The 22,303-nt window shown below is 52.9% G+C and overlaps 1 protein-coding gene across 20 annotated transcripts in view; it reads right to left on the bottom strand.

The window, feature by feature from the left end:
- Positions 1 to 3,987: 3,987 nt before the first annotated feature.
- The window catches only part of DYSF (dysferlin), a 202,199-nt gene continuing 183,883 nt past the window's right edge, over positions 3,988 to 22,303 (bottom strand). For all 20 annotated transcript variants that reach the window (XM_059659471.1, XM_059659466.1, XM_059659469.1 and 17 more), the window contains 10 exons: positions 21,663 to 21,805; positions 19,500 to 19,639; positions 18,636 to 18,724; positions 18,292 to 18,387; positions 17,780 to 17,921; positions 12,409 to 12,508; positions 11,015 to 11,193; positions 9,186 to 9,295; positions 7,710 to 7,857; positions 3,988 to 4,264 (listed from right to left, as the gene is read on the bottom strand). In XM_059659471.1, the coding sequence (XP_059515454.1) occupies positions 4,226 to 4,264; positions 7,710 to 7,857; positions 9,186 to 9,295; positions 11,015 to 11,193; positions 12,409 to 12,508; positions 17,780 to 17,921; positions 18,292 to 18,387; positions 18,636 to 18,724; positions 19,500 to 19,639; positions 21,663 to 21,805 (1,186 nt within the window). In that variant the 3' untranslated portion in view covers positions 3,988 to 4,225. The remainder of the gene's footprint in view (positions 4,265 to 7,709; positions 7,858 to 9,185; positions 9,296 to 11,014; positions 11,194 to 12,408; positions 12,509 to 17,779; positions 17,922 to 18,291; positions 18,388 to 18,635; positions 18,725 to 19,499; positions 19,640 to 21,662; positions 21,806 to 22,303) is intronic.

A 22,303-nucleotide genomic window follows, 5' to 3' on the forward strand; every position in this document is an offset into this window, starting at 1 on the left:
CACACTGTTCCCTCTCTCATCTTTTCCATCCTTGCCCTAATCCTGCAACCCCTGTTCACCCATCAGTGTATTATAATTGACGATCTACTTATGTCTCTTTTCTCCTTAGTTGTGAGCTCTGGGAACCATGTTTATCTTGCTCAACATTGTATCTTTAGGCTGTAGCACCCTGCCTGGTACACAGTTAGTATATACACTGAGTGGCCAGATTATTATGACCACCTGATGTTTGTAGGCAAATTAGCCATACACTGCATCATATGGAATATGGAAGCCGAAGGCCTGTTCGAACACTTTGCTGTCTGCAGTTACCAAGATAAAATGTCTCCAATTCGCACAGGAACACGAGGATTGGATAGTCAAGCACTGGAAAAAAGTCATGTGGTCCGATGAATCACGTTTCCAGTTGCATCATGCAGATGGCAGAGTGAGAATTTGGCGGAAACATCATGAAAGCATGCACCCACGTGCATAAGTACAACCCTTCAAGCTGGTGGGGGCAGTGTTATGGTTTGGGGCATGTTTTCCTGGCATGATTTGGGCCCTTCAATTCGTGTGGAACAACGTCTAAATAGCACAATATACCTAAGTATCCTTGCTGATCAGGTTCATCCTGTCATGTTGATGGCGTATCCCAATGGAGATGGCTTCTTCCAACAAGACAATGCGCATGCCACGGTGCTCATATTGTGCAGGAGTGGTTTCAAGAACATGAGGGAGACTTTACCTTGCTTAGGTGGCCCCCACAATCACCAGATCTCAATCCAATTGAGCATTTGTGGGACGAAGTTAAAAGAGCCATCAGGCAGCCGGTTCCACAACCATCAAATCTCACAGAACTGGACAGTGCTATTCATCAGGCATGGTGTCAGATTCCTCACATCACCTTTCAACAACTTGTGGTCAATGTCACGAAGAATTGCTGCAGTATTGAAGGCAAAAGGTGGCCCAACGAAGTACTGATGGGGTGGTAATAATAATCTGGCCACTCAGTGTGTGTGTGTGTGTGTATAGATAGATAGATAGATAGATAGATAGATAGATAGATAGATAGATAGATAGATAAAAGGCATGAATGAATGAATTACTTCTGCCCTGCCTTTCAGATATTCCCCAGTTGGCTGTTGGACTAATAAACCAGCCTTTAGAATGGCCCTCAGCAACTGGCCACACAGCGTCTTAAGCAATTATTCTTCACCATTTGTGATTACGGACCTTGTTGAGGACTGGGGGAGATCACTAGACCTTCACCTCCTCAAAGGCCATAAGAACTATAACCTGAAGCCCACCCATGTGTACCCAGTGGATTACCGTTTCTTAAGATAAGCCCTAAGCTAGAATTTTTTCAAGTCCAGTTTTATATCCTTCTGTGTTCTTCCTTGCCTCCAGAATGAAGTTCTAACTCCAAAACTGCACATACAATGCCCTTCAACACTTGGCCTTGCCCTTCCAACCCCTCTTCCCTCCCATCTCAGCATGCTTTCCTGCAGGCTCCCTCTCCCGTGACCATGTCCTGAAGCAGCCAGGCTCTAAGACAGCTCCAGACTTTCCCTCTACTTCTGTGGCCCAGCATACTTTGACCCGCTTAGTCACAGGGCCTGTCCAACATTCTGCTCAGATCTGATTTGTTCTTTTTATTTAAAAAAAGTTTTTATTGATTTGAGAAAGAGAGGAAGGGAAAGAGAGATAGAAACATTGATGAAAGAGAAACATCAGTATCAATCAGCTGCCTCCTGCACACCCCCTGCTGGGGATTGAGCCTGCAAACCAGGCATATGCCCCGGCCCAGAATTGAACCAGTGACCTCTTGGTTAATGGGTCGATGCTCAACCACTGAGCCATACTGGCTGTGCAGATCATATTTGTTCTTGAGGTTCTCCTGCCCTCCCTACCCCAGGGCAGTGGGTGCCCCTTCTCTGCTGCTCCCAAAGGAGTAAAAATAACCATAGTTTCCTAATACACTTTTCAGAAGCCTCGGAAGGTTCGGAGTCATATGTAACTCACTGCTGTACCCTGGAACCTGCTTTCGGGCTGCCATGTGGAAGATCTCATAAATGTTTGCTGGTCTCCTCACCATCCACTTCCTACTCCCCTTCGTGTTGCTTGGTGGCCTATACCAGGGAGCAGCTTTCACCCCAACTCTGAGAATAAAGCCGGGTTTAGACGCAGCCCACCCTGATGAGCTGAGAGAGAATGCAAGCTCTTGGTGACCTAGTTGAGGACTGAGATTTTGCTTCCATAAAGCCATTAAGTTCCCTTTACTAGTTTGAGTAATGTGTTCTATTACGTGCAACTCAGGACAGCAAGAAAAAGCAAATGAATGAATGGAAAAAAAAATGAATGCGTGGACACAATCAGTATCCCCCAAAACTCTCTTAACCCAGCTGATAGCTGCATGGCGTGTGTTTATTTCCTCCTGCCTTCCTGTCCCTGGAAGAACAGAGAACTTTCCTTCCAAGCCAGCCCCATTCTCTTCCTCTCCAGAAACTGGTCCCGTGAATTATCCCACATCTGTCTTGTGTCTTTGATCTTCCCTTCCCCAGTGGCTTCCTCCTCTCTACCTTCAGATATTCTCGGGTCTCCCCAGCCTCCCGAGCTCTCTCCACACCTGCGGAGACCACCGCCCTGCCTCTTTCTCCCCTTCTCCTACAGTCTCCTCTGTAGGAGGCTGGCTCTCAGGGCCTTGGCACAGGCATGCGCAGTGGGTGCTCAAGGAAAGTGCCTCACCAGACTGACCTTCTCAGAAGAGTCTTGGACACTGGTCCCTGCTCCGTGTTCTGTGTGAGGTGTTGCCACCTGGCTCCGGGGTTCTGTTGTCAAGGTCTCAGGACTTAGACACCCAGGTTCTCAGGCCCATGCAGAGCCTGGACACTGAAGGCCACCGCCAGCCTGCCCTCTCCTGAAGAGAGAATCACTCAGCATTGGCGGTATAGCTCCCTCTTCCAGGAGGGCCCAGGTCATCAGCCAGCCCTGTGCCAATCACTTCCAGTCCTGCCAATCAGGGGGGACCTGGCAGGGCCCCTGTCTAGATCTCAGAGTGCAGTCAAGACAAAGGCGTCTGGAAGGATCACTTTGGGGCCTTGGTGTCTGGGCCAAGGGAGCGGGCTCACGGCGGGAAATAGGAGACGCTTCCTGGGTAACAGGAGAATGCGGCCAGCTGTGCTCCAGAGTTCCAGCCCCTCGGGGGAGAGATGTTTTCATGCTTTTTGCTTTTTCTCTAAGTATGTTCCTACTGCTCCCATGGGTTAAACTTGATTCCCGCAGGAGATGTCAGACCCATGGCAAATGCTAAGCTTCAGACCACAAGAAAAAGGTGTGTTTGTCCAGACCAGATCTTGAAAGAAGAGTGAGGAAGCAGAGGGAGGGAATCCCAAGAAATCCCAAGACCAGCAGCCCGCCCTGTCTAGATAGCTTCTGGCCCAACCCATTCCTTGGGGCTCAATTTTCATAAAGAGGAACGCCTTCCCAAGTGTGACCACAAGGCAAAGGTAACTACTACCTAAGCCAGTGGTTCTCAACCTTCGGGCCCTTTAAATACAGTTCCTCATGTTGTGACCCAACCATAAAATATTTTCATTGCTATTTCATAATTGTAATGTTGCTACTGTTATCAATCGTCATGTAAATATCTGATATGCAGGATGGTCTTAGGCAACCTCTGTGAAAGGGTCGTTCAACCACCAAAGGGGTCGCGACCCACAGGTTGAGAACCGCTGACCTAAGCAAAGGGCACCTGGAAAGGGAAGAGGTGATGCCTGAGTGAGGAGGGAGGGGGAGGCGGAAAGTCGGGGAGACACAGAACACACTGGGTCTTTCAGCCTCAAAGCCCACCCTGCCCCCACGCAGTCTTGCCAAAGGATTCACACTTCCACTCAGAAGGCTGAGCCAGAGATGTCGCACACTCCACTCCCACCCCGCCCACGCAGACACATGCCTACACAGTCACACCCCATTCAGGTTCTAAAGAGATACACACACCAACACAGCTTTGAGGTTCCAACCATTTTATACTGAAATGCACATGGGCTGATCCAAAAAGGGTCGAACTGGGGGAGGAAGAAATGATGAAAGTGGGTGATCCCAGGGCTCGATGTTACCAACTCTTGGAGCATGTGCCAGTCCACCTGTCTGTCTGTCCACCCTGGCAGGACGGTCTGGCCTGGAGGTCTGGGGGAGCTCAGCTGAGCTGGGCAGAGGGAGCAGCCAGTCCTGGCCCAGGCAGTCCTCAGCTGAAGGGCTTCACCAACTTCATGGCAGCATAGTTCTAGAGGAGAGAGGAGGCAGGGACACGTGATGGCAGCTGCAGGAGGGACGGAGCGGGGAAAGGAGGCTCATCTACTCAACCACCTGCCTGCACTTCGCCCTCAGCACCCTTACCCCTCACTCAGCTCAACACCACCCTCCTGGTGCCCTTGCCAATCACACAAGCCCAGACCTTCCTGAAACTCTTCTGGAACCCTCCCCGTTGGGGGGCCACAGCTGCCTGAATTGCTCTGTCTTCTCCCCCATCAATCCAGGGCCCGCTCTCATGTTCCAACCACAGTCAAGAGGATTCTGACCACCTGGGCCTGCCCTGGCCTCTTCGCCAGACAGGTGGCCTGAAGGCATGGCCATGACCCTCGCCCCCTCCCACATGGACCCAGGGCTCACTGGCCACCATGCTCCTGTCCAGAAAGTAGAGAGAGAGAGAGAGTTGGGGGGCTGGTGTACGGGGATGACCCGCGATGCAGGCCAGCACCTGGGATGGGTCACCCCTGATTAGACCCTGGCTGCTGTAGGACTGAAAGGAATCTCCCACCCCACTCCTCCCCCCAAACCATGAAAACACACACAACACAACACAGGGCTCCTAATTGGGACAGTATGTTCCCCAGCGCCGGCCCGGGAAAGCCAGCTCTGGAAACAAAGCCTTCCCGCCAGATCCGCTGCCTCCCCACGCTGGCCCTGCTCCCGCTGGCTGGGGGCAGCAGGAGGAACCAGACAGGCTGCCCTCCCTGTCCCCCTCCCAGGGGAACTTCCAAGAGGGTGGGAGACTAGACCAACTGGAGGGAGCAGCCCCTCAACGTAGTCCCCTCCACCAGGCCCTCTGCCCTTCCCCCAAGGCCAAAAAGCCAGGTGGAGGTCTTGGGCCACCAGGTGATGAGGCAACTTGGCTGGAGAGCAGCAGGATTTTCCCAGGTTGTGGCAAAGGCCTGTCCACAAAACCAGTCTGTGGCCTCAGGCCCAGGCTGCCCCTCCAGCCCTGGACCTCTCACCTATGATTTGTCCCCTGATACGCCAGCCCTGGGAGAGGGATGGTGACGCTGGTGTTTTATAGAGGACAATTTTCAGAAAACTCAAAGGAGGGTGATGGCCACTGCTGGGGTCCCCGGAGACAGGGGAGGGTTCTGACCAGGGCTAGTGGCAAAGTGCCCCTCTGCTCTGCCCACAGGGCCCGGGGTTAAGGCTGCTCTAGGGACAAGGAAGGAGCACGGGCTGGAAGTGACTGGAAATCGTCTCTCCTCCCCCCGCCAGGCAGGGGCAGGCACTAGGCACAGAAAGGGTGGTGGGGATGTCACTCTGGCCCTGCCCTGCCCTTCCCTTAGCTCTTCAGGAGGACACTGGCTTGATGTGAAGGCCCCTGAGGAAGGTGAAAGGGCTCCCCTAACCACTATGCTAGCACAGCAGGTCAGAGCTGACCCAGTCCAACCCGCCCATCCTTATGCTGATGGGAGGACCCTGAATTTCTGGACCTGGACTCTCCTTTGTCACTTAGGCCCTCATGGTTCCCTCTGCTGGTCTCCACAGTCCATGTAAGAGACCGAAGGGATGGCTTTGTGGTTTTAACTACAAGAGGTGCAAGCTGCTAATATAGTAAGTCCTCACTCAACATCGTCCACAGTTTCTGACACTTTAAGTGAAGCGACATATAACGAAACCAATTTTTACCATAAGCTAACTGATAGAAACAAGAGTTAAGTTCCTCCAACATCACATCAACGTTATAATGAAACTAGAGGCCCAGTGCACGAAATGCGTGCACTGGTAGGGTCCCTAGGCCTGGCCGGCAATCAGGGCCGATGGGGGCCTTCAGGCTGGAGGTCGGAGCCTTCCTTCATTCCATGCTGCCCCCTGGTGGTCAGCGCACATCATAGTGAGCAATCAAACTCCCAGTCTCCTGGTCGAACTCCCAAGGGGACACTTTGCATATTAGCCTTTTATATATATATAAATAACTTTAAATTACATTCTCACACATGGAAAACCTGCTGGTGCATGGGCTCTCGCCAGTCACTGTGGGAGAGAGCTCTCCACCCACCTCCTCCTCCTGCAGGATTCACAAAGCAAAATGCACACAGGCAAGTTATTACCCAGAGCAGACTGCTTGCTGTGGCGTACTGCACTTGACCAGACTGAGGCTTACAGTGTCCCTGCATTAGGAGCCATGAACAGACTGCCCTGCAGCTCTGAGCCAGTCCCTTCCCTTCTCTGGCTGTCTCCTTCTTTGCCATTCAAATCAGGGTGACATGGCCCTGGCCAGTATAGCTCAGTGGTTAGAGCGTCAGCCAGCACAACAAAGGTCTAGGGTTCGATTACCAGTCAAGGGCACACATCTGGGTTGCAGTTTCAATACCCTGCAACCAATTGATGTTTGTCTCTCATATCGATGGCTCTCTCTTTCTCTCTCTCGCTCCCTCTCCCTCTCTCTCCCTCTCTCCCTTCCACTCTCTCTAAAAAGCAATGGAAAAAATATCTTCAAATGAGGATTAAAAAACAACAACAACAAATCAGGGCGATATGGAGTTGATTATGCCATCCTATTTTCATATCAGTTTGAAATTTTCATTTATAAAAGTTTAAAATTGTTTAAAGAATATTAAAAGTCAGGCATCAGCCTGGTAACACTATGGTCCCTTCAAAGTTTCAAGTTCCAGAGATATTGGGGGGACAGGGTAGGGGGCGGGAGCATCTTCAGGGTTCCCCTGATGAGCTGTGAGGACAAGGGAAGCCAAGACCAAGAATACAGCCCCAGATCCTCCTCTTTTGGGCGTGGCCCCATGGAGCTGGGGGGCAACAGCTGGCTTCTCACCAGGTGAAAGGGACCCCCAGTGTGCACTGTACCAAGTGAGAGGGCCACCTCCTGTCTATCCACACACATCTTCCCCCAGGCCTACCCTCTGCAGGAGGAGGGACATACTGTGTCACTGTGCTCAGGTGGACAAGAGACCCTCTCGTGGCCCCAGGTCCCTTCCTCTGGACCTCAGCAGGTGCCATCCTCGCAAACAGAGGGACCTCCTCCTCTGTTCTGCCATCTACACCATCCCTTCCTGACCCAGTCCCACACCCTCCTCAGGAAGGTCCCCCACTCCCCCTACCCAGAGGCTCACCTACCAACCCTTTGATTACATAGTCCAGGGGCTTGCTGAGGACAGCTATGTCTCCCCATCGACAGCAAGAACTGTTTCCCCTTTTGGACTAAGAGCTCCCTAAGGGTAGGACTTTGTCTACCAGCCTGGGAACTCCCAGAGTAGGGGTCATGTCTCCCTCCTCAGACCGTGGGCTCTGCAAGGACAGAGGCTGCGTCTCTCCATCAGACTGGGGCTCTTTGAGGACAAGGACCGACGCTCCCTGAGTCCAGGCTCTGCTGGAGGTCAAGAGCTGTGCCCCCCACATCAGACCAGGAGCTCCTCCCAGACAGGGCCTGTGCCTCCCCTGCCGGGCCTGCTCACCGGGAAGGCGTAGACGAAGATGCCCAAGAACAGCAGGAAGATGAAGAGGATGATGAAGAGGATGATGGTGCACCGGAACCGCCGCCACAGGATGAACTTCATCGTCTTGTACGGGGAGGTGAACCAGAGGAAGGAGGTGTCAGGGCGCCTGGAAGTGAGATCCCAGAGGTCAGCAGGCAGACCTACCATGGCAGCTTTCTCCAAATCCTGCTCCCAAACCACCCTGACCCTCCACAGTCAGCCCCCACGCCCCGCCCAGCCTCGAGACCCAGTCCCTACCCCAGAACTCACCTGCACTCCCTTGTCCTCCAAGCCTTTGCTATAGTGTGAGCCCCACCCGAGCTGCCCTCCTCTTCATGGTGCCACCAACCCTATATACCCTCAGGGGCCCCTTCTCTGCCACTCTGTCCAGGACACCTTCCCTGCCACCCCCTTTCCTTCCTGACCCAGGACTTCAAAGACTAGAGATTTGGGAGCTGGGCAGAACCTCAAGGGACTGTCACATTAAGTGAGTTATGGCCCAATGAGCCCCAGATAAGCCAAGCCACCTGCCTAGATACACATGGCTGGTCCATGGGAAGTGAGTCCAGTTTCTCTCATAACCAAGAACCTCAAGACCTGCCCCAAGGTCAGTCTCACAACTCAATGAGCTTGCAGGATTTTGTGTCGCAATAATGGCCTTTTAACTACATGTACTGGATCTCCTGGGCCTCTCTCGTCTTTCCAGCCAGATCCCAGCCATCCCAGGCTGGCTCTCCCCACTCTGCCAGCCCCGTGGCACTAGGAGCAGCCTGGTGATAAAGTGGGCTGTCTCTGCTAAGTCTGCCTTGAGCCACACAGGCCACAGGGAAGGACCTAGCAAACGCATCCCTGACACCACCTCCCCCAACTGTAGTCTTTCAGCCCCCAGTAACTGCCTTCAAGGCGTCTACATCCACTTAGGGGCCTATGTGGTAGGGGAGATAAGGACCGGTCCCCCATTTCAGAGATGGGAAAATGATGGCTGAAAGACTGTTTGAAAGCCACACTGACACCAGGAGAGCCATGGAAGACAGCTTGGTCAAGGGAAAAACCCTGATCAGGCTCCACAGCCAATCAGATCAAGTGGGAGAATTCCAGCCTCACCACTTTCCTTTCTCAACTTTACTAAGACTGTTTCCTCACCTGTAAAAGGAGATGATAATAACAACCCCGCAGAGAAGGTCCCACAGCATAGCATGTACATGCCATATGACAGCTTGCTCAGCACATAGCCAACAGCTACCCAACAGTGCCCGCTTCTGGAACTAGCTGAGGAACCCAGTGTTCCTGGAATGACATCTGTCACCTGCCCCCTAACACTGTGTGGCCCTCTCTGGGCCATGTGGGCATTGTGCCTTCTTAAATGTTTCATGACCTCTGCAATAGATGCCTCCTAGACCGTGGCTACACCTCCCAGCTCCCCTGGGCATCGGGGATCAGGGGCTTAGCACTGACTTCGGGTCCTCGAGTTTGGGGTTCATGTTGGGCTCATCCCGGCCCTGGCCAGCAGGTCGCTCCTCATGCTCACTCTCTGCTACGATCTCCAAGGTCATCTCCAGTTTGCCCTGTGGAGACAGAGGGACAGAGGCTCTACCCAATGGCCGGGAGAGAAGCCATTGATGTAGGGGCCTATGATGTAGAGAAGACAAGGACTGGACCCCAGGACAATAGTAAGAGGGACTTTATTTAATTTTTTTAGTGCTATTGGGTTGATCTGATCATAAAAGCAGTAACTGCTCCTGGTAGAGCATTTAAAAACTACAGAAATACACAGGCATACCTTGTTTTATTGTGCTTTGCTTACTGTGCTTTGCAGATATTGCATTTTTTACAAATTGAAGGTTAGACCCTCCACCAGCAAAAAAGATTCCGACTCGCTAAAGGCCCAAATGATGGTTAGTATTTTTTAGCAATCAGGTGTTGTTAAAATAAGGTAGGTACATTGTTTTTATAGACATAATGCTATGGCACACTTAACAGACTACAAGATCGTGTACACATAGCTTTCATATTCACTGGGAAACCAAGAGATCCGTGTGACTGGTTTTATTGTGGTTATTTAGAACCAAACCCACAATATCTCCGAGGTCTCCCTGTGCAGACGAAGGAGAACATCAGCGGTGCCTCCACTGTGTGGAGACACGCACCGTTAACATTGTTACGTAGCCGGTGTTCTCGGCAAGTATATGAACTACCACACTGTGTACATACTTCTACGGCTTGCTTCTTTCACTTAGAAATACATCCTATTTTACTGTATAATTATATATTCTTTAAAGTTTGCTTCGTAATGCCTGTATGACATTCTATGGGATGGTTGGCCATAATTTGTTTCGTAAACTACTTATTTTGGTTCATTTAGGTTGTTTCCGACTGTGCAGTACTATAAATAATGCTGCAGCAAATATCCCAGAACCTATTTTTTTCCTTTTAGCGGGTTATTTCTTTTGGAGAGATTTTTAGAAGTGGGATGACAGAGGACAAAGTCATAAGTATTGTTAAATCCCTTGTTGTATATACCGAATTGCTTCCACACATGGTAGAACCGTGAGCACCCCAGCGGAAGTAAATGAGGAGCGTGTCTGCATCTTCACCAGAAGTGAGCATTTCTGGTTTTAAATCCTAATTTAATAGGCAAAAAGCTTTCACATTTTAAAATATGCCTTTATTTAATTACTATGGGGAGTCAACCTTTTCAAATGTTTAATGCCCATCTGTGCTTCTTTTGTGCATTACCTATGCATGCCCTTTGCTCATTTTTTTTGAGGTGTTCATTATTACTTGTTAATTGTTATGATTCATTATACAACAAGGGTATTTTATTTCAAGGGCCACGTTAGGGGCTGGCTGACGGCCTATATTTCTAAATAAAGTGTCAGGGATTCACTTCCTCTGCAGAGGAAGGACAGTTCACAGTCCCCTGTCACACCCCTGGGCAGACCTCTGGGCAAGGACAGTAGGACAAGGAAGGTCCCTTGTAGGGTCCTGCTCGAGTGAGCGAGGCAGGACCCCTGTCCTCTGCAGGAGCCCAGGCCAGAGGGGTCCCAGCACACAGATCACTGTGAAGACCCCGGAGCCGGAGCACAAACAGGGTCAGAGGGAGATAAGCGCATCTTTAGGTTTAAATGGGCTTCCCTGGTATGTGAGCCTCAAGGAGAGGAAGGCTGGGAACTGGAAAGGGAAGACGGCTGGCGCCTTGGAAACCAGGGAGAGGGAGGACAAGAGAGGGGGACAGGCGCACGTACGCTCTGGTGCCTCCACTGGCTGGCGGGGAGCAGACTTACCGCTAAGATCTTCTTCTCACCCTCCTCTGCCACACAGGGCCACCAGCCCTTCACTGTTTTCTGTTCAAAAAGGGACACGAACCACTCCGGGTGGAAAGTGTCATCCAGCAGGTCCAGGGAGCACTTCTCCGCCGTCTTGGCGGGCTTGGGCATGCGGTTGAGGTCCAGCTGCAAGGAGCCTGTGGCAAAGAGGGGTTCCTTGTCAGAGGGTTTCTCAGTCACTGGCAGCGAGTCCCACCCAGGGGCGGGGCAGGTTCCACAAAAACTCTCAGTTACTCCTCAGCCTCCATCCATGGGCTTAGCCACGGGTCAGATCTCTCAAACTCCAGTTCCCCATCCGTGCCCTCTTATTCCATCCATACAGCTTCCCATCCATCTACTCACGTACCCATATGCCCACTAATCTACCTATTGATTTGCCTTAAGAGAGCTCAACTATTCATCTTCCTATGCATGAATCCATTCATTGTCTACATCTATCATCCATCCATTTTAAATTGTTTTTATCGTAGAAAAATCTATTTGACATAAAATTTGTCATTTTAATTCAAAATGGATCACCCCTAAAAGAAATAGCACACCCATTAGCAGCCATTCCCCATTCCCCCCTCCTTCCAAGCCTGACAATGCTGAGCCCTATAGAATTTCCTATTGTGGACATTTCTTATCAATGGAATCATAAAACATGCGTCACTTAGCATGCTTTCAAGGTCCACCCATGCTGTAGCATGCATCGGTATTTCATTCTTTCTATGGCTGAATAATATACAGTTGTATGGGTAGACCGCACTTTCCTGGTTAACTTTCATAGCTGTGATGGGACTGTTACAGTCCAGCCTGTTGGCCCCACACCAGGCCGTCCTCCTCCCCCCAAATCTCACTCCTGTGAGAACACAGTCTCTACCATATCCTTCGGCCCTGCGCTCCCTGCTTCCCAGTTCAGGGTTCGGCACACTTCTGCCCCCAAGAATCCTGTCTGGGGCCTGGGGGGATGGAGACATGTTCACTCATTCGGTCATCACTCAGGCACAAGGGTGAAGAGTGTCTTGAGCCCCTAGCTGGCTGGGCTCAGTCTGCATCTAGACTGAGGGGTGGGACAGGGGGGCGGAGGGAGGCATCCTGTCAAGCCTGAGGCGAGCCAGCAAGCGATGGCCAGCATATGCCTGCACTGCCTCAGCCTGTGTTTCCCTCTCTTCCTCGCCTATCTGAGTCCTACCATCCACCGTGGTGCAGTGTCAGTGCCACCTCTGCTGCTAGACCACCCTGCTGACCATGCTGACACTACTCTGCATCATGGACACATACACACACGGGGGCGGGGGGGGAGGGGTAGGGGGCGCGCCTCTGGGGTTGCCTCAATGTACAGAACAGTGCTGATGAGAAGCAGTGCTCACCCAGAAAGTCATCAAAGGAGAACTTGTCGTTGTCCCAGATCTGGAATACCACTCGTGCTGGGATTTTGCTCTCAGTCTTGTCCAGCCTCCAGAAAGCATCCTGGCCAGAGGAGGAGCAGAGAAGGAAGTGAGAAGAGAGATTAGAGAGAGGCTGGTCCCTTCCAGCCTGGACGGCTGCCTGGAGGAGGCAGTGGGATGGGGTATCCCTTAGGGACTTGCCAGAGCCAGGTTCTGGTGGGAAAACTCATGAGACCCCAAAGAGCAGGGTTCTGGTTCAGGAGGGCACCGTGCAGGCTCCCTTCACACAGGTGGCTCCTTGGATCCTCCCAACTCGCTGATTCGATGTTCTCACTCCCGTTTTACAGATGATGAAAAAGAGGCTTGGAGAAGTTAAGTGTTTGCCCACGATCTGACAGCTAATAATAATAATAATAATAATAATAATAATAATAATAAATTGCACCTCTTAGGCGCCAGCCCTTTACCACTATGAACTCATCTCTCTTTCCAATAACCTATAAGGGAGACACGCCTCGGTGCTGGGGAAAGCAGAGCAGGTACCACGTGAGTCACACCCCTGGGAAGTGGCGACCAGGGTCCACACCAGGCAGTCAGGTTTCAGAGTCCAGTTCGCACCTCGAAATCCTGCTCTGCCCTTGTGATCTTGGGGACAGAGTGGGCTAGCTGGGAACTTGAGGCACCCCACCCCTGACACACTGCTATAAGGAGCTGACACGGGGGGGGGCAGTGACCCCACCTCCTTCCCTGCCATGCCAACCCACCCACCTTCACCCCCTGAGAGCTTGCTCTGGGGCAAACCAAAGCCCCTGGTGCTGGCAAGTTCCCCGCCCTCCTGCGCTCCCCATCCCAGCTCCCTCGCACCAGGCAGCCTGAGTCTGTTGTCATCTTGGGTTTCTTCCCAACAGGCCTCGCCGAGCCCCTGAAGGATGGGGACTGGGCATGCCAAGGCCTGGGTTTACCTTGGGTCCAGACTCACTCCACCCAAAGCACTGCCACTGGGGCTTTCCTGCTCATGCCTGTCCTCTGTCCGCTCACTGCAGCCTCTCCCGAACAGAGGCAAGGACAGGAAACCTTCCGACCAGCCTGCAGGTCATAGCAGGGGCCTAGACTGAGTCTCGGAGAGACAGACTCCATAGGGAGTTGGGGAACACGGCTGACCACACGTGGTTTGTCTGGCCCTGGGGGCCTCGTACACACAGCCTCAGGTCCGTGCCTGCTGTGTGGCCACCCCAAGCCATGCAAACCCACAGAGCCCCTAAACCGGGACCAGGACCTGAGCAATGGTCACCTCGCAAAGCACCCGGCCTCCGTCTGGACCGCCGCCTGACTTGGTGAAGGGGCTCAGGTCCCCAGCTGGGCCCTTGCCCCCCAGCCCCTGTCTGGTGCCTCCCCCTTTTCCGGGCCCCGGCCCTCCTGCAGGTGCCTGCCTCCTCTGGCGGGGCTTTTATGGCCAGCACCGCAGGCCCGCCTGCACAGGCCGCCAGCAGCCTCCACTCCTCCGGCCGGCCTGGTTTATGGGCTCAGTAATGAGCCAGAGGTTCAAACAGCCCCTGGTGGGAGCAGCTGGGCTGGGGCTCCAGCCTGGGGAATGGCCCCCCAGGTCCCAGGCGCTCATTACGCTCCCGGTCTGGGCCCTTTTACTAGCTGTTTATTTGCAGGGTGGGTGCCTGACGCGCAGGCAGGCCCCGGTGGGTGTGCTGGGCTGCAGGTGGGGAGGCGGCCAGGGCGACCAGCGGTGGTTCAAAGCAGCCGGATGAAAGGAGACCTTGTACTTTACGACAGTCTCGTCTGGTTAATGGGGTCCCTGGAGGGCCTGCCTGCAGAGGCCCTGAACCCTTCGGCAGAGGGCCGGCTCTGCGGCATGACCGAGGGGCCCAGAGGCTGCTCAGTGCCCCCACACACACCCGCCCCGAGACTCGGGCCTGTAGCCCAGACCGGCTCCTTGGTGCCCGCTGTGTGCACGCTCCACTTGCCTCCCAGGGCCCTTTCCCCACAGAAGGACCTGGGTCAAGCCAGTTCTCCCTCACGCCCCTGGTTGACCTCAGAATCCCGTGGGCTGTTTCTCAGCCTCCTCCAGCCCCCTCTCCGGGAGCCCACACCGCACGGAATGCCCGTTCCCCAGCCTTCCCCACTCCTGGAGCCTCTTCTGGACTCCCCACCCCCCCTCCTCTCCACCCCGCAGTCCCCATGGGCCTCTCATCCTCTCAGGGCTGGCCCGGCTCTGCCACCAGGAGCCCGCCCAACTCTCTCCTCTTCCTTGCGGTGCCTGTAATTCAGGGATGAAACCCCATCATGGCCAGAATGGACCCACCTCAAATTCTCACCTAGCAACCCAGCTGGGCCCTCAGAACTTCCGGGTAACCCTTCTCCGTACCAGCAAGGAGCCTGTTCTCTCTCCCTCTCTCCCTCTTCCTCTCCCTCACTCAGGACAATAGCTATTTCCAGCCTTTTCCATTTGTCTCACATCACCTGCCACAGTAGCCGGAGATTCTCTCTCCTCCTACTTTGTAGAAAATGCAGAAGCCTCTGTGTCCTGCACCTTCTTGCTGACATCCCCACCTGTTGACAGAGGGGTTGTCCCGCCTCTCATTTGAGCAGGCCTATCGTGTCTCAGCCTCAGTTTCCCCCCACACCTAGGCCCTTTTAGGGCTTGGTGAGCACCAGAGCTGGTTGGCAGGATGCCAAGACCCTCCCTTCCCCATTCCCAGCCCCCACTCCGTCTGTCCACAGCAAACTGTTTGCTTGGTTTAGAGTCCTCCCCACCAAAGGCAGCATTTGCTTTGTTATGGAAACATCTCGTGATAGACAAGCACACTGGGCAAAGGCTGACAAGATCAAAGCTACACAGAGGCTAAGCCTTCCTGGCCTGCACAGAACCAGGGCTGTAGCTAAATTCTATTTCCTGGCAGGCACTATGCAGCAATCTCTGGGTGAAAGGATTCATTTAACCATGTTTAACCCATATTTTCTTCTGACGGCTTCAGAGTGCTCCACAGCACATTCTGGTTTCTCTAGAACGCATACAATCCTGTGTGTCGAGTCGGGAGAGGGTCATGTGGAAGGGATGTAATGAAGAGAATTAGGAAGACAAGTCGGCTGAGGTACATTATTATTTCCCTTCTTTAAGCCACTCAACCACTCAGGAAAGAAAGGGGAGTCAGAGAACCTTTGCAGCTTGAAGCCTCGAGCTACCTCTGGAAGGAAATCGGACCAACAGAACTGAAATACCAGAGAGGTATTTACTATGTCAAATAGGAGAGAACCTTGATTCTAAGTGCGCTCCACCCCCAGTCAGCCTGGCTGCGAGGCCCTCACTGCCCACAGCACCTCCTCATTGTGATCTGGGTCTGCTTGCTAAGGGCAGGTGTAGAGCCACCAGGAAGGAGTGAGGGGACAACTCTTTACTTCTATTTCAAGAGGAAAGCGCAGATGAGAGCTCCCCTGGAAGACGCTGAGACACAAAGAGCAGAGGTTCTGAACCCACCCCTCCCTCTGGCTGATGCTGACGGCTCTCCCGGGTGCCTTCAGTCTGGGGTGAGAGAAGGGAGGTGGAGAGAAAAGGACCAAAACTCTGAGGCCTGGAAGGGCAGAGTCACTCCCTAGTGACTGTCCAGGTTGGACAATAACCACAGGCACCAGATGGGGAAATGTAGGACACTAGGTAGCAGGAGGAACCTAGCTAAGCAACACCCAATCCTATGGACGACCCGATCCATCAGCCAGGTAGGCACTCCCTTGGGAAGCTCTACAGCAAGCATGTCAAACTTGCGGCCAGAGAGTTCAATATGTTTGCACAAGGTCTGCCCCACTGCCGTGATGATGGCCATACTCGTTTCCCACCCAGACCCCGTGACCCTTCCTCTTGGTTTATCTAGGATTCGGAGAAAGGCAGTGGTTTTAGGATTTGGAGTTAGCTACATATGATGGTTGTGGCACCAGTGTGGGGTGGTTGTGGGATGGCGGCAATGCCAGCAATGGCAATGATGGTGAGAGTGGAAGAAGTAGTGGGATGGTGAAGATGGTGGTGGTGGCTTTGGCAGTGATGGAGCAGTGGGAGAAGCTGTGGCAATGTCATGAGTGATGGGGACAGTGGTAGTGGTGATGTTGGCAGTGAGGGGACAATGGAGAATGTGACATTAGCAGTGAGGGGACAATGGTGTGGTAATGTTGGCAGTGAGGGGACAATGGAGAATGTGACATTAGCAGTGAGGGGACAATGGTGTGGTAATGTTGGCAGTGAGGGGACAGTGGTAGTGGTGATGTTGGCAGTGAGGGGACAATGGAGAATGTGACATTAGCAGTGAGGGGACAATGGAGAATGTGACATTAGCAGTGAGGGGACAGTGGTGTGGTAATGTTGGCAGTGAGGGGACAATGGTGTGGTAATGTTGGCAGTGAGGGGACAGTGGTGTGGTAATGTTGGCAGTGAGGGGACAGTGGTGTGGTAATGTTGGCAGTGAGGGGACAGTGGTAGTGGTGATGCTGGCAGTGAGGGGACAATGGAGAATGTGACATTAGCAGTGAGGGGACAATGGAGAATGTGACATTAGCAGTGAGGGGACAGTGGTGTGGTAATGTTGGCAGTGAGGGGACAATGGTGTGGTAATGTTGGCAGTGAGGGGACAGTGGTAGTGGTGATGTTGGCAGTGAGGGGACAAGGGAGAATGTGACATTAGCAGTGAGGGGATAATGGTGTGGTAATGTTGGCAGTGAGGGGACAATGGTGTGGTAATGTTGGCAGTGAGGGGACAATGGTGTGGTGACGTTGGCAGTGAGGGGACAGTGGTGTGGTAACGTTGGCAGTGAGGAGACAGTGGTGTGGTGATGTTGGCAGTGAGGGGACAATGGTGTGGTAATGTTGGCAGTGAGGGGACAATGGTGTGGTGATGTTGGCAGTGAGGGGACAGTGGTGTGGTAATGTTGGCAGTGAGGGGACAATGGTGTGGTAATGTTGGCAGTGAGGGGACAATGGTGTGGTAATGTTGGCAGTGAGGGGACAATGGTGTGGTAATGTTGGCAGTGAGGGGACAATGGTGTGGTGATGTTGGCAGTGAGGGGACAGTGGTGTGGTAATGTTGGCAGTGAGGGGACAATGGTGTGGTGATGTTGGCAGTGAGGGGACAATGGTGTGGTGACGTTGGCAGTGAGGGGACAATGGAGAATGTGACCCTGGAAGTGAGGGGACAATGGTGACGGTTATTCTACAATGATGGCAGTGCTTGTTCCAGTGGGGAGAGGGGGCACTGGGGCGGAGGGGGTATGACTATGGCATGCCAGTGCTGGTAGTGCGATCACCCTGACATTAGAAAGCCCAGGAGCTAGCACCTTTGGGGGCAGGAACAACACTCACCTTCTTGGTGACGGTGCAGACTTGCTCAGCTGGCAGGTAGTCGAAGGGGAACACGAACCTCCAGTTAAAGCTGCCTTCGCCTCCCAGGGACCGATAATGCACGTCCGTCTTCTGCTTGTGTTCCTCAAAGCCAACCATCCAACTGGGCACAAACATTTTAGAGAACATTTCTAATTAAGGCTTCCACCACCATATGCATCCTCGCCTTAGGCAAATGAGGCAATAAGAAGGTAAATGAACTTGGTAAACGATAAAGGAGAAATCATTCTCAAGAAATCTCCATGATGTACCAATGATGCCACAAACTTTTAAACTTTCTCTCGGCAGACATCGTCAACCCCAATATTAATGTGGAAGAAGAAATCTAGTCGGGAAACAACTCCCCAGAGGCAGAGGTTACACCCTTAAACCCTCCTTCCTTTCTTTCCCTCCCCGTCCCTATCCAAGAGCCCCCTTCCCAATGGGGCAGCACCCTGGAGCTGGGATGGGTGGGCAGGAGGAGGACTCCCTACCCTTTCACATAAATGTCGCTCATCTTTTCCCCCGTGAGGCTGAGGTCATCCAGGATCACATCCTTGGTGTTCCAGACAATGCAACGCAGGAAAAACCTGTGGAGAAGAAGAATTATTCACATCACATGGATCTCCCACCAGCGGCGGGGAGGTCTTGGACTGAGAAGCCAAGAAGCCACCTCACTCAAGAAGACTTGGATGCTTGCCTGGCTAGACAAGACTGGTATCCTGTGGTCCAGGTGGTCCAAAGCCCAGCCCAAGAACAGCCTCCTTGTCCCACCCAGGTTGGCGGGGACCATCCCACCACCCTGCTCAGCTCTAAGCCTGTGGCTGGAGCAAGTCACCTTTTGGCTCTCCGTGGGGTGATGTTGAAGGGAGGTCCCGGCCGCCCCAGGGCCTTTGGAAACAGGTCAATCCACATCTGCAGCTTCCCCTGAGGAGACATGACCCTGTTCTCTCACATCCTTTTCATTCAACCAACATCTATGACCATCTGCTCTTGGGGCACATGACAGAGAAAATCCAGGCCCGGCCATGGAGAGGCTCACCACCCCATAGGGGAGGTGCCCCAAGTGGGACCACAGGGCCAACTGCAAAGGTGAGCCCACTAGCCCACAGGCTGATGACTTGGGTCTGTGCCTGGGGGTCAAGGGTCAGGGAAGGCTTCCCAGAGATGGTGCTATCTGAGCTGAGACTCAGTGTGCCAGATGGAAAAGGGGAAGAGGACATTTCAGGCCAAGGGGATGGCATGCTCTAAGTCAGTGATGGCAAACCTATGACACGCGTGTCAGAGGTGACACGTGAACTCATTTTTTTGGTTGATTTTTCTTTGTTAAATGGCATTTAAATATATAAAATAAATATCAAAAATATAAGTCTTTGTTTTACTATGGTTGCAAATATCAAAAAAATTCTATATGTGACACGGCACCAGAGTTAAGTTAGGGTTTTTCAAAATGCTGACACGCCAAGCTCAAAAGGTTCGCCGTCACTGCCCTAGGGCCTGCAGGTAGCCAGAGGAGGCCAGGCCCAACAGGTGCCCTGGAAGGCCAACAGTGGTGACACTCAGACTGAAGAGGATGAATACCCCCAAGAAGGGCTGACCAAATCCTGGGATCCCCGGTCGTGCCTCTGGGGTGTCCATGTTGTCCTTGGGGTGGTGCTAGCTTAAGGCTGGGGACTCTGGGGCCTGATGGTTGACATCCTACCTGCTCGATGTCTGGCTGGAGGGGGCTGTAGAGGGGCCGAGACTCCACATGCTCAGGGACTAGGCCTTGCTGCTGGAGGACGTACAAAGCCAGACGCTCCTCCACTGGGCCCAGGTGTGGGTTCGGGGCCCTGCCAGCCTCTGCCACAGAGAGAAGACAGACACGTTGCTGGGGTTGAGTGAGCAAGAAATAGAGCAACCTGTAGTCCTAGGGATGCTCCTAACCCCAACAGCCTCACCCACGCCCAGACATACTTCTGGTCCTCATGCCTCACCCTCTGTAGGGGAAACCTCACTGTCCCTGGGCTCCAGGCTTAAACTCCAGATTCCCCATTGCCATCATTCCTACCAAGCCTCTTCTATAAAGCGCTTCATCCTCTCTCCCACCCATTCAAATCCTGCCTGCCCACCAAAACCCACCCCTTTCAAGAAGCCCTCCCTGACTACTCCGAACTCTGAGCCTCAGTAACCTCTATTCCCAGACTGGGCATCTACATGCTCTTAGTGCTAGTCTCTGCTTCATGCAAGCGGTTCTATTAGTAGCAGTAGCTAAAATAATAGCAATAACAGTTTCAAACACTTATAAAGCAGGAACCAGGCACTGTTCTTCACAGATAGAACAGGTTGAATCCTCATAACAACCCTAGAAGGTAAGTGCTACTATTATCCCCATTGTCCAGATGACAGAAATGAAGCACACAGCAGTCGCCCAGCTGGTCAGCAGGGTGGCTGAGACCACACACTCACTTAGGGAAAGGTGCATGACTGGACATGACACTCCCTCCCCCTTGTGCTTTCCAGGGGGATCTCCGTCCTACCCGGGACTGGCACTGGACCAAGAGAGGCCTCAGGGATGGTTCTGACCTTGACAAGCCTGGCCAACCAGCCAGCAACTTGAACTTGGAGCTCTCATGAGACACCCTGACTGGGGGCCAGAGGTTCTACATATCTACACACACATACACACACAGGTATATATACTCAGGTGTGCCCATGTTCAGTCTCGTGTGCACACACACACACACACACACACACACAAACGTGTTCATTCATCAAACCTGTCCTGTCCCCTTTAATAGGTGCCACTAGGGAAGCAGCAGGGTATCACAGAAGGACACTGGTCCAGGAATCTGGCTCTGCTCCTAACTGGCTGGGTGACTTTGGGCAGGTCATTAGCCACTCGAGGCCTCAACAGCCTTATCTGCAAAAATAGGCTAATGTGAGCCCACACCAACTCTAGCTTTCTGGCCTTCCTTTCCTACCAATGTATGACCATGAGTCCTGGCCCCTGGGCTAACGCTGCTCACAGACCAGCAGAAGAAAATGAGACCACCCCTAAAACAGATGCACGTTCTAAGAAAAAGAGAATGGGGCAGGAGCAGGACCTGATGGAGAAGGCCTGGCTCAGCCATGACCTGGGAGTCAGCAGAACAGAATGAGGAGGGGATTTGGGTGGGGTAGGCAAAGCCACTGTTCCCCTTTTCTAACCTCAGCACCAGCTCTGAATTAGACATTTCTGAAACCAGCAGGAGCGAGGGGCCAGCTGGGCCTATACATATCACCAGGGAGTCTGAGCTGCTCCGGGTGGGCATTGCAGGCCTATGGGCACCTCGACATGCAGGAAGCATGTGGTGGGATTCTCAGGCATGAGCATTAGGCAAACTCAGGGGCAAGGTGGGGACTGCCGGACTTCCTGCCTGCCTGTGGATGCTTTAGGTGCAGGATCTGTAAGGGGGGGCTCAGAATGGACCATCAGGGACAAGTAGGCTAGTGCGACTCAGGTAGAAAACTGTTTCTCAGTGCACTGTACCCCAAGCTCAGATCAAAGTCTGACTCCCCAAAGCCAAAAGCAGACTGATCCTAACCATGACCCTGACCACGACTTCAGACTCACCCCTGCTCTTGCCTTCAGAAGAGCCTCACCCTGGCATTGAACTGAGCTCTGACCTTGGCTCCACCTTGACCTCTTATTTTTACATCAGGGTCCCAGGTAAGTACTGATCCCCAGAGCACCGACCCCCTCTGTGTCGCCCTGGAGGATCCCAGACCACACCCTGCTGATGTGGGTCGCATCCATTTGGCCCCTTTATGACAGGAGGGGGCCAACAAGAGAGAAGGAGAGAGAGGAAGAGTCCACAGGTTTCCTGGCCAGCGGGCAGCTCACCTATTTCGTCAATGGTGTATTCTTTATCCTGAAACATCACGCGGTCTGCCTGGTACACGGGGGCTTTGACTCTGTGCTGCTGGCAGAACAGGTGGAGAAGCTGGGAGGGGCGGAGCTGGTCCCGCCACTGGTTCGGTCCAGAGCTGAGGCCCAAACACAAGGCAAAGATGAGATGCTCCAGGACACTGATGAGGGCAGGGGGCGTGCAGTGACCTGTGTACCCACATGCACAACATCACCCACCCTTCCCTTTACAGTGGGCACCCCATCTGGTCGTTCACTATGCCTGGGGATCTCCACTTTACAGATAGAGAAACTGAGGCCCGTAGATAATAGGACTTGTTCAAACATATACGCACAGAATTGGAACTTAGATGTTTCCAATTTCCAGATTTAGACAATCAGACCCAAATCAGAGCCAAGTTGGTAGGAAGCGGGCGGGGGCTGTCCACACATGACTTCCCCTAACATAAACCCCCTCAGGGTCCAGCTGGGGCCCATGTGTCCCACTGTCTGCCTGGCTCTCCGAGCTCTCCTTTCCTCTTTCCCCCTCCAGGCCCTTAAGGAGAACTGGATCATAAAATCATGATGAAGAGCAAGGTTCTTAGAGTCAGACAAAGAGACTCAAATCCTCTTCCCAC

This window comes from Myotis daubentonii, chromosome 12 (assembly GCF_963259705.1).
Source record: "Myotis daubentonii chromosome 12, mMyoDau2.1, whole genome shotgun sequence".
NCBI lineage: Eukaryota > Metazoa > Chordata > Mammalia > Chiroptera > Vespertilionidae > Myotis > Myotis daubentonii.